Source organism: Arachis duranensis, chromosome 9 (genome assembly GCF_000817695.3).
Source record: "Arachis duranensis cultivar V14167 chromosome 9, aradu.V14167.gnm2.J7QH, whole genome shotgun sequence".
In the NCBI taxonomy this organism is placed as follows: Eukaryota; Viridiplantae; Streptophyta; class Magnoliopsida; order Fabales; family Fabaceae; genus Arachis; species Arachis duranensis.
This window is the reverse complement of record NC_029780.3, coordinates 116346375-116358381: the sequence shown is the minus strand read 5'-3', so window position 1 is coordinate 116358381 and position 12007 is coordinate 116346375. Positions and strand designations below refer to the sequence as shown.

The following is a 12007-nucleotide window of genomic DNA, read 5'->3' as shown; positions in this document are numbered from 1 at the left end:
TATAGTTAGTTATTATCTGAAGAAAATAAACACATTATATACTTATATATAAATATATGTATTATTTAATTTATTTTTAATATATATTTTTATATTTATTTTATATTAATAATTAATTTTTATGAATAATTTTGATATATATACACGTATAACATGATTGTATGCATATGTGATTTAACTATTTAAGAGAAGAGAAAGGGTCCTCTAACAAAGAGAGAATGTAAAAAGTAATGTTCTAAAAATCAAACTGACTATTAAATGAATAAAGTTNCGCTTTTTTTTTTTTTCTTTAATCAATTTTTTCAACTTTTTGACCCATTTGTTAGCAATCGATTTTTTTATCTGAACTGTCTAATAGTTAATTTCTGATTAATCCATTGAACTGACCAGTTCAATCGGTTCTCAACTTCTCATAACCATGATTAAAAATAGATCCATCCCATTTTGATGGGTTCCTCAAGATATCAAATACTACTTCTTACTCTGGGTCACCTTTGGATAATATCACTTGAGGTGGATACTTGAGCTAAAACGAAACAAAAATGAGAACTACTTTGGGAAGGAAAAAAAAAAACTATTTGCATCCACATTTTAATTTTCCAATGTGAACTACTTTACAATTTTGGAGTTTTTACTCTCGTGTTTTTTTTTAAATTTAAATTACTATCATTTATACCGTGTCCTAAAAAAATTGGGGTCCTGTAGCAAAATTAATTATTTTGAAAAAGTACTGATATATTCGTAACTACTAAATCATGGGAAAAATTTAAGCAGTTGGTAATATAAGATTCTTGCGTAAAATAACATTTAATAAATAATACACTTGCAAGTAACTAAGTTGTCTGGAAATTTAAATATTGGATGAAATTTCTCAATTTTTCAAAGATAACCTTATCCACACATGATTATTTGTGATTTCTATCAGAAAGTGATAGAGCAATTACTGAAAATCACTTGTATCATATGCAACAAGTGCTAGACATGTGTGCTCCGATCCAATAAAAAAACACCCCGTATTGGCAACAAATACATTTAATAAACATTGAAAGCACCATAAATCCTAAGAATGGACATATACTGTAGATCGAAGAAATTAGTGTCCACGAACGTTACAAATTCTTATTTTTCGGTGAATTCACTTTTCTTGTCTATCATTTATTTCTTTTTTTTCCTTCTTTATTCAAATTTAATGATCAAACTTATTTCACAAAGTAAAAGTTTCTTATTCTAAAAAGATGTAAAATTGTCTTTTACGGATCACTTATATATTACGGTATAGTTTTTGAGTATATAATTAATGAATGCTTTAATAACATGCAACACATGCACAACCACTCATTTTAAGTTCTTTTTTATATATTTTTGGATTTTGTTAAAAAAAAATTATTGAACTTTACATAAATTTCAACTATTAATTTTACAAAAAAATAAATGCAGGTAAATTTTCACCTTATTCATAATAACTTATTAATACGCATACACAAATTATGCCTAAGAAACTTGCAAATTCATTTTTAAAAAACATTTTCCGACAATTATTTTCTTCTTTTTCTTTACATTTGCTTATTATTGTTTTGAGGAGTGAATGTCTCTCACACACCAAGTGATAGGAATGGAGGAAGGGCAGTTACACCTCTCTCACGCGCATTTGCGTTTAATGACCGACCAATGCTTTTGCGAAAGAAATCTTGAATGCCTTGTGACTTATACTAAAGCCTTTAGAAAAGGTGCCTCTTACTTGAGAAACACGGTAGGTCACACTTCATTGAGTAGTAGTACATCAAATCATCAATTAAGCATGGTAGGGTATGTTATCAAAGCTATTGAAGAAGAATACCCATTTTGTTATCACTACATTTAAAATGAAAGAAGAAGAATCAAAAAGAAGAAAAAAAAGACAGCTATGTATGTTTGAAGTTGGAAACCCCTTAACACATAAGAGATGTACAAAGGCCTTAAAAGAAGGAGATTTTTGTTTTTGGGATCATGGTGAGGGCTGAAGAAGGAGAAATAGATGAAATATTATTCATGACATAAGGCTTCTTCTGCATCGGGCTATATGCTTCTGATCCATTCTGTATTGGGCCTCAGTATGAAATCTTGTTTTCTTGGGCCCTAAAAACGAACTTACACTAATTTTAGCCCAAGATAGATGTTAGTAATTAGATTTGTCAAAAAAACTATGTCGACACGACAACACAGGACATCTCGACACACAAATTTTAAGAAAGGCTGAACATGCTATTTAGGTGTGTTCAAGCATATTCAAAAAAGTTTTTTTTTTTATTAAGACACGGTTGGATATAACAAATTTGCGTGTCAGACAAGTGTCGACGAATGTTGTGTTCAAAATGTGTTCTACACACGAATATGACAACTCTACGAAGTGTTTGTGCTTCATAGCATAAAAATAAAAAGAAAAAGGAAAAGATGATGTGATGTGAGTGAAAAAGCCTCCATCATAGTCATTTTCCTACTTAACCAACTTGGGTTCATCTTAGTAAGTTGGTTGGCCAAAGCGATATCGGATATTCAAATCTTACTTTGTATATATATAGCAACTCATTGACTAGTAACAAATGCTTAAATGGAGTTAGCAAATTGCAACCATGTTTTCTAAACACTAGATTCCCTTAAAAGGCAATAAGAAAATGAGAATAGTAAGAGAAGCAATGTACTTCAACGTTTTAGAAGCTTTGCCCTTTGCAGGAAGAAAAGAATATGTTCTTTACTTGCACAATATTGTTCTTGAATTATATAGCACTATGCTAAATTGCAAACCATTATGCATTATTTCAGGAAAAATTGAGGATCAACATCTATGGAGGTTGAGTTGGGTCTGAAGATCACGAGAATCAGAGATGATTCCACTTCCATTTCTGATTTTCAGTTTGCCAAAGATAGAGCAGGGCCTTTCTTCTTGTCTAAAGAAACTGATGTAATGTTCATCCTCACTGCACATCTCAAAGGTTCCTTTAACACTTTCCACTTTTTATATATGTTTTGGTTTCTTTCTTATCTCTAGAACCAAACACAAACCACAGAAACAGTTAGCATAAAGATATTGTTGATCCTGTTAGCATGTTAATGCAGGATACAAGAAAGAGAACATTGAGATCAATATAAGTGAAGATGGCAGTGAGATTTCAGTGAGTGGGGAGAAGGAGGTGGAGGAAATGGACATGATGATGCCATTCAAGAAAGACCTCAAAATCAAAGACTTTAGAAAGAAGTTTAGAATCCCCGGGGATATAGAATTGGACAGGATCAAGGCCAAGTATAACCAAGAGGAAGCAGTTTTGAGGATTGTGATGCCAAAAAGGGTCAAAGGGATGCTTGGTGTTGGAATTGAAGAGGTGAAGGAAGAAGAGATTGTTCATAGAAAGCCACCAGAGCCCGAGCCGGAACGGGAGCCGGCAGCACAACAAATTGTGGCTGAAAAGGTTCCAGATAAGAGTGAAGAGGAAGGTCCAGCAGTGAAGAAGAAGCCTCCGAAAAAGCCATGGAAGCCTTGTCCTCCATTGTTCATAGGAGGATCAACTTTGCTTGTATCTCTTATTTTTCTTGTCATACACTATATTAGAGTCAGAAAGAGTTGATTAATAAAACGTGCTTTTCATTTTCCTTTTTTGTTGGTTTCTCAAACTACAATATTGGAAGTTAATTTCATAGAGCTATATAGTTCATAACATATTTGACTAATCTTGTTCATCAACTTAATTTATGATAGTTTAACATTGGCTAGCTTTTTAGTGATTCATGAAAAGTTAATAGAATGTAAACTAAATGCATATCTATATTTTCAGAGAACTAACTCGATGTCTTTGTGAAAATCTAATTTTGAGTATTTAATCATTGTTCTAAGATTACAATCTTTTTTTCTTAAAGCAAAATGAAAATAAAAAGATGGCAGAGAGAAACACCATTTTTTGGGCAAGAAGGAAGACCATTTGAATGTCATACTCGGCCACAATTCATGCATGATGGCACAAAACTAATATTAGATTAAAAATTCTTTCCATGTCCATAAGAAAAGACTAAAAATTCTTTGGCATCTAAAACCAACAATATAATTTTTATTGAGGAATGTTAAAAAATTATCAAAATTTATTGTTTTTGTCAATTAGTTAATCATCAATATTTAAAAGTATAAGCTAAAAATATATTATTAAATCACTAAATTAAAAAAACTGAATTAATAACTAAAAATAATAATAATAAATAATAAATTTTGATAGTCATCCAACATTTTTTATTTTTATTCATTTAAAGTGATGTAACTATCAATTAATGCCGCTTACCTTGGAAACAAAATTTGATCATGTAACTTGATGAGAAGCACCAAAAATTCAAAAGTCATTTTACATGATTATCACTTGATAACGGCTTTTGACTTTAACTATCACATTAAAAAATTAAAATATCCGATCCTAATAACACCAACCATTGTTTGAGGGGCCTGAATTCAATATATCAATACATACTAAGATAGCAATCTTAACTAATTTCATAAAGATATCATCAAGAGAAAATCAAATCCTCAAGTACTATAGGTAGATTTATTTAAGTAGGACAGTTGATAACATGGAAAGAGAGAAGGAAAAAAAAAACGTTGTACCTATTTTACACTTATGGGTGAATTGGGAACATAATATTATAATTGATTGAGTGTGACTTCAGCCATCAACTGCTAGATTTGAGTAAAATAGAAAAATATTTTATGTTATCATTTTTATACATTAAATTAACACTTAGAGATAAGATATAACTGTATTATTTAGATTTATATTCTATATAATAATTAAAGTATCACAATGCAAAATAAAAGTAAAATATAAAGGATAACTTATTTTATTTAAAGAGTATTTACTTATTTTGATTCTTAAATAATTTTGGACCAGACACTTTAGTCTCTAACTAAAATTAATTATTCGATTAATTTTTAACAATTAACTCCGTCCGCCACTTAGGTTATTTGTTCTATCAATTCTAATGGAGGACAAAATATTCCCTGTCAACTCTAACAGAGGACAAAATGGTCCATGACCCCCTTTATTCGGAAACGACACCATTCTCCTCCAATTTCTATCATATATCGCATAAACTTAATAGTCTAACTCTGCAACTTTAAGCTACACAATGCACACTATGTAACTTCAATGTTCACAAGAAAAAGAATCGTGAATTTGTTCTCAATCAATTCATACTCAGAAAACTAATGACTATGTCTCTCATTTACTTGTCGTCTTTGATGGATCCCATGAATCTAGACAGCAAGTCTGATTTATTAAGACCCGTCGTCGTCGTCGTCGCCATCTCCTTCCTCGTCTGCCCTATCATCTCCATGGCCACATTGTCTACCACTTTGATCGCTTCCTTCAGCTTCTTCTCCGAACCAATGTTCAATAATCCCAATTTCCATATGATCGGTGACGACGACATTGCTCACTATACTGATAGCTTGGATGTGAGGTTGAAGCTGTCTGCCAGCTTGAACTCCGGGAGAGAATGAATGAAACACTCGGGATCCATTCCAAATGAGAATTTGCATATGATGTCGAAGGAGAATCTTCTCATGATGTCATAATATCCAACAATCTATATTGCTTGCAGGCGAGTGGAGAAAGGCGTTCCCTTGACGTAGTTGTTGAACTTGGTCTTGAGGATGTAGTGGACGTTGTCGGGGTTGGAGGTGATGTTATCAAGGACGTGGAAGTGGATACTTCTGGTGGGTATACCAATCATAGAGATTTAGGAAGTGTGTGGTTCATAACATGTCGAGATACTTGCGACACGCGTGGTAGTTACACCATGGCTTGATCTTGAAGCGGAAGAGGAGGAAGGAAAAGATAGAGAAGAAGACTGTGAAGGTAAAGAAGGATAATATGAATGTTAGGGTTATGCGAGATATGATGAAAATTGGGAGAGAATGGTGTCGTTTCCGAATGATCATTTTGTCTCATATTAGAGTTGTCAGGAACCATTTTGTCTTCTGTTAGAGTTGACGGAGCAAAGGACCAAAGTGACTAATAAAGTTAATTGTTAGAGACTAATCGAGTAATTAATTTTAATTGGAACTAAAGTGTTTGGTTCGAAATTTTTTGGGGACCAAAATAGGTAAATAATATTCTTATTTAAATTATAGGTAAATCAATGCAAACTTTCTTTCATTTGTTCCTAATTTGCTGGCCAGCATTGATTAACCTTTTTTTTTTTATTGAAGTTCCACTGCAAGTTAAGTTCAATATGGCACAATAGCAGCATTTATTTAACCTTTTTTATTGAAGCTCGACTGGGATATAAGCTCAATTCAAGTAGAGGGAACATTACTATTTTTGTGTTGAAAAAGTTTAGAGATAATTTGTGGCAAATCTTGATTCCGTTAATAAAGGTCATAAGTTTTATCTTGACCTTGACCTGAACTAGCCCCTTGTCCAGGAATTCAATTATGGATGGCAATAAACCAAGTCAAAGTCAACTTGAATGACTTGACTAGAAACTCAATCTCCTTAATTATTCATCTGGAACACTTATTCGCATCTCTAGGAGGGAATGCCGGTGCAAATAAAACAAAGAAAAAATGAGAAAGTTGTATTATTTCTGGTTAATGGTTCAAAGTTTTTTACAATTGCATATTATTCATTATGTTAGGTATTTTTGAAGACAAACCACCATAGGAAAAACTGCTATAACATATTTCTTACCTAGAACAATTAGGAACAATTGTTAAAAATGATCAAATGTCATTCTCAATAAGAAATGATAACACATAAGAGAAAGATAAATAGAAACGAAAGGCTGTTTGTTTTGTTGCATACTTGCTGACTTGAATAAAAGAGTGATTCCTGAGTTTTGATCAACTTCAATGCATCTTACAGTTAAGAGTTCAATGAAAACCACGAATCCTGATAATCCAAGAACGCGAATTGTAAGTATATGAACACATGAAGCAAAAGGAAAATGTGTCTAGCACACATCGATTAACAAAATCTGCTACAATGAGGATGCAGCAAGTTGCAGAGAAAATTGATTATACAATAGCAACATCACAAGACAAAAAGAAAAACAACCAAGGAGAGGACAATAAACAGCATAGATCACAAAGGATCCACATCAAATATTCTAAGCTCTATACATTTTACACGGTTCTTAGATACAAGAACCTCCCCCTTACAATTCTGATCTCCATTCTCAGCTTCTAAGGAAGCAAAATCCAACAATGGAAACTAAAGGGTATGCATAAAAAAGGTTAATCAGCAAGGTTTTGCTTTCCAAGAGAATCAAGCCCTTCTGTTCTGCTTCTCACAATTCTATGGAACACTTCCCTAACTTGGCGCTCCAAAGGGTCTAGCCCATCTTTCAAAGCATCACAAAGTTGTGCAACCTCTTGAGCTCTGTGCCTAACATCAGCTTCCTTTTCCTCTGTCAATGGGAACTGAACTGAATCAGCCAACTCATTCATCACTCTAGCACATTTCTCAATCTGATGAATCTCCCTGAGCAATCCACACGCATTCTTCCGGTCCCTCTTCTTGGACTCCTCCATGATCCTGTCGTGGAGCGATAGCATTGGAGCAGCCCACAAGAAGTTCCTAGGAATGTTGAAATGGACTTGAAGGCCGCGATCCTGGCAGGGAATTGCAGCCACAAGACACCACATGACGAACAAAAGCACCGAATTCATGATGAAAACCGGCATTGCAAGGCCTCCGGAAGCCACAAGCTCATTAGCCTTAGGCGGATGCATATTGTTCCCAATTGCTTGGAGCTGCCTAGCAGCAGACCAAGTTCGAGAAACACTCCACGAAAGGGATCGAAAATGCCCCAACGATCGATTGTGAAGATTGTTATTATGATGGTGGTCTCTACCACCACCAGTGTTGCGGCCAAATGACCTATTCCTATGTGCATTAATGGAGGCATTAGAAGAATCCTTATCATCAAGCATACCAATTGCCAAATCAATAAGAGCCTTCTTTGCTCTTCGAAATTGGCCCTCACCAATGCTCCTCTGGTTTCCTCCCATTGCACAACGAACAATCTCCAAGAGCTTCTGCCATTGGCGAATCTGCTCAATCCCATCACGGATTGCATTGCAAACATCCAAGGCCTTCACACTTCGCTCAAAGTACTGAGACACCATGCGATCCGAGGGTGGCCTTAAAACAAGCACCTTGTGGGTGTGGAGGATGGCCCTGAACTCCTCTTGGCAGCACAGGAATGAATCAAGGAGCTTCCCAACCCATGAAAGTGACACCAATTCTTCATGGCTAACCGACGACAGCTCAAGGAACTGGTCAGTCACGTGTTGCTGAAACGATTCCAGCTCCACCTCCAAGCTTGAACCTTCCATGGAGTGAACCTGATGATCACGGTGGATGTTCAGAAATGAACGGCCGAAATGGGACAATGATGACGGAGACGAACCTTGGTAGTCCGTTGCGGGCATTCTCACATAGAACACACTCAAGAACGATCAAAATCCAAGATTTATCTCCAAGTTGAGGACTTTCTGTTTTCTATTTCAGAACCCAGAAATGAAAGGACTAGATTTCAAAGACTTTTTGCCTCAAAAGAAAACCTCGCCTATTTGAAAACCCCAAACTTCAGAGACCAATTTGTAGACTCTATCAACATCAATTTGGAAACCCAGAAATCAAAAGCACACAAGACTTCCCACAAATTCCAAAGGATTCCCCCACTCAGATTCCGGAACTTTTCAGCTCAACTGAACCCAATTTGAGTTTAGAATCCAGTGAGATAGAGAGAGAGACAGAGAGAACCAGACAAGGAGTGAGAGAAACTAGAGAGAGAGAATGCGGGGACAAGTGAGAAGAAAGAAACATGGAAACCCTAGTAAAGAGAGGGATTTTATTGGGGCACAATTGCACCGCGTTTAGTGGTGGTTGCAATAAAAAGAGACCCAAAAAAAAGGAATAAAAGAAAAGAGAGAGAAAAAAAAAAGAAGAAGAAAAAGCGAACCACGCATAAACAAAAATAATAAAAAAAATCATTAATGTAAAGTTTAAAGTGTAATCCGCAGTTAATTAGTGAAAAATAATTAATAATTAATGTGGTTTATGGAAGCAGAACACGCATCGAACACGTAGCGGACACGGTGGCAAGGACCTAGATTGAGGATTCAGAGGGCTTTCAGCGGTGTAGATCCCAATGAAAAAGGTACGGATGAAATCTGAACCGTTGAATTTTTGGGACAGAGACACTTATGCTGTCCCCACTGTACATCAGCACCTGAAGGGAGGGGAGGAATTTATAGTGTGCTACATGGAGTTGGGAGACTGTTTTACACTTTTACATGGGCCACCACGTGCTGGATTGCGGTCACGTGGGGTCCACCTTTGACACCTGGACAAATGTGGTTCGTACATAAGGCTTGGATAAAATGTTTATGGGTGTCGCGACCTCTGATAATTTAGAGGGACCAAAACAATTTAGGTAATAAATTGATGATTTTTAGAATTTTGTTTTTGTGAATATATAAATATTACTGACTAGGGAGTAGTGACAACCTTAAAAATTTTACAAAAAGAAAAAAAAAATTAACTACATGGCATTCTCATATTAAAAGGGTTGAAACACTCGTATTATTAAAATACAACGGTTTCTCAAATAATGAAAATTTGTGAGAAGTTCGGAGTTTAATAAAAAATGAATTTGTAAATTTTATTTTTAGATTTACTATCATGATAAATAATCTATTTGTTATGGAATACTTATTCTAGCATACAGTTAGGCTACATTTATTTTAGGGTCAAGTACAATTTTGATATTTAAAATATGGGTTGATTTTTTTTATTTTTAACCTTTTTTTATATATAAAATTGTCCCTAAAATTCAACGTAATTTTAAAATAGTCTTTTTAGATAAATTAATTTTTTAAATGACAAAATTATCCCTCCTCTCTCTTCTCACTACCACCTCATCCACTATTACTCCATCACCATCTACACCAAAAAACAACATTCAACAACAACCTTAAATAAATCAAAATCAAGATAACAATTCATCACCAAAATCATCATCGTTAACAAAAAACAAAAAAAATCATCATTATCATTATCAAAAACAAACATTAACAAGAAAGAGATGGAAGGAAAGAGGAGGGGAGGGCAAGGGCGACAGAGGGCAGGGAGGGAAGGGGAAGGAAAAGGGAAAGGGAAGCGCAGCGGTAATGCTGAAAACGCGAGGAACACAACCACTACCTACCCGATAACGATGAGAAATACGAGGACACAACCACCACTTACTAGCATCATCTCCAAAATTCCTTTAGCAATCACACTACAGAAACATACTGAGGCACCAAGCACACAAAAACCGATAACACAGATCATATCCAAGACTCATCGCATAACTAACTTGAAACTTCACTTCCCTACAAGCCAAACAAAAGAAAGCAAAAAGAAACCTCTAAAACACGCCAAGGCCCAATGAGCTATTAGAATTAAGATTGAATAGTGAATAGGCTGAATTCGAAAAATTTATCATGGAGTTAGCATCTGATTTGAAGAAGTCAAAAGGCAGAAAAGGCAAGGAGTCAGGAAGGAAAGGACTAGGGTGCAAGTTTCTGCGCTACGAGGGCGAGGGCCAAGTGACGGCGAGGGAGAATTACGGTGAGGTTAGGGTGCGAGTCGCGGTGCTGGGAGGGCAAGGGCGAGGGTCAAGTGACGACGAGGGCAAGGTGTTGCGCGTTGTGGAGAGATTGCTCGATGGAGTGAGAGGGAGTGGCAGCGATGATGTGGCAGGGGGTTTTGACGGTGGGAGAGAGGAATGAGAGGGAGTCCAAGTAGGAGGGAAAGGGTTGCGTACGGCGGTGGTTTGGCTCTGTATCTTCTGTTTTCACTTTTGAAGGATTTTAACGGTGGAGAAGAGGAAGGAGGGGGAGTCTAGGTAGGAGGAAAAGAGTTGGATGTGCAGTGATTGGGCTCTGTATCTTTTGTTTTTGCTTCTAAAGAAGAAAAGAAGTGTATTTTGGTTCGAATGACGATTTTAAAATTATATTGAATCTTAGGGACGGTTTTATATTTAAAAAAAAGGTTGAGAATGAAAAAATTTTCAATCCGTACCTTGGGAACTAAAATTGTACTTAACTCTTTGTTTTATTATATATATTTATCAAGACATGGGCATAATAGTATATATCTAATGTTTGTTTGCTGCACAAAATTATGAAGAACACATTTATACATAATTACCTATAAAAAAAATATTTATTATGTATTTTTTTTAAATGTTGATTGTTGAGACATAAATTTTTAACTTGAGATACTGGTTTTTTTTAATAGCTTTATTTCTCAATATTTCAATAATCACAACTATATGTCTTTTATCTTCTAACTAATTTCTATTTTAACATTTTTTCATCCTTTCCTCTCTTGCAGGTAACTTTCTTTTCTGTCTTCTATGTTGTCAGTTTAAATATTATTTATTAAAAAAATTAAATCCGTATTTTTTTTATTTGAGATAAGATTGAAAATATTTTGTTAATTTTATACATCCTGAATTTATTTGAATTTATGTATTGTTTTTTTTTTTGGAATAAGATAAAATTTCTTTCTGTTGATTTTATAATATTGAATTTAGTTTGAATTTAAATTTTTTGTTCATTTTAAATTTGATTTGAAGATAGTAATAATTTTTGACAATTTAAAAAAATAATAAAAAAAGATAAAAATAGTGATAAAGTGATACTGAAATAATAAAAATAAAATTATTATTTTAGTATAAATATAAAAAATGTATTTTATTTTGTCTAAAATATCAAATAACATATAAAAAATGTATTTTATTATGTTGAGACAACAACCATACTTATAGAGTTTATATCAACTTAATAAAAAATGCTAATTTAAAACTTTAATCTAGTATATGGGTATTTTGCAATGACTAAGCAAAAATGAAAACAAAGGGTTGCATGTGTAGAACACATGGGAGATTTTGTATGGGAAGATATTTTCTTCCGTAAGTCAAACAAACCTAATTGGAT

At 34.3% G+C, this 12007-nt stretch overlaps 2 protein-coding genes across 3 annotated transcripts; one reads left to right on the top strand and one right to left on the bottom strand.

Moving 5' to 3' along the window:
- The first annotated feature begins 2596 nt into the window (after window positions 1-2596).
- LOC107467772 (18.1 kDa class I heat shock protein) lies at window positions 2597-3608 on the top strand. Of its 2 annotated transcripts, XM_016086949.3 has the most exons (3): window positions 2597-2660; window positions 2800-2969; window positions 3094-3608. In XM_016086949.3, the coding sequence occupies exons 2-3, from the start codon at window positions 2822-2824 to the stop codon at window positions 3597-3599; spliced, it is 654 nt and encodes a 217-aa protein (XP_015942435.1). In that variant the 5' UTR covers window positions 2597-2660; window positions 2800-2821; the 3' UTR covers window positions 3600-3608. The 2 variants fall into 2 exon arrangements, with proteins under 2 accessions (XP_015942435.1, XP_015942434.1); XM_016086948.3 differs by lacking the exon at window positions 2597-2660 and having other exon boundaries at window positions 2696-2969.
- A 3470-nt stretch (window positions 3609-7078) lies between these two features.
- On the bottom strand, window positions 7079-8875 carry LOC107467841 (protein ROH1). Its single transcript, XM_016087052.3, has one exon. The coding sequence runs from the start codon at window positions 8447-8449 to the stop codon at window positions 7250-7252; it is 1200 nt and encodes a 399-aa protein (XP_015942538.1). The 5' UTR covers window positions 8450-8875; the 3' UTR covers window positions 7079-7249.
- Window positions 8876-12007: the final 3132 nt, after the last annotated feature.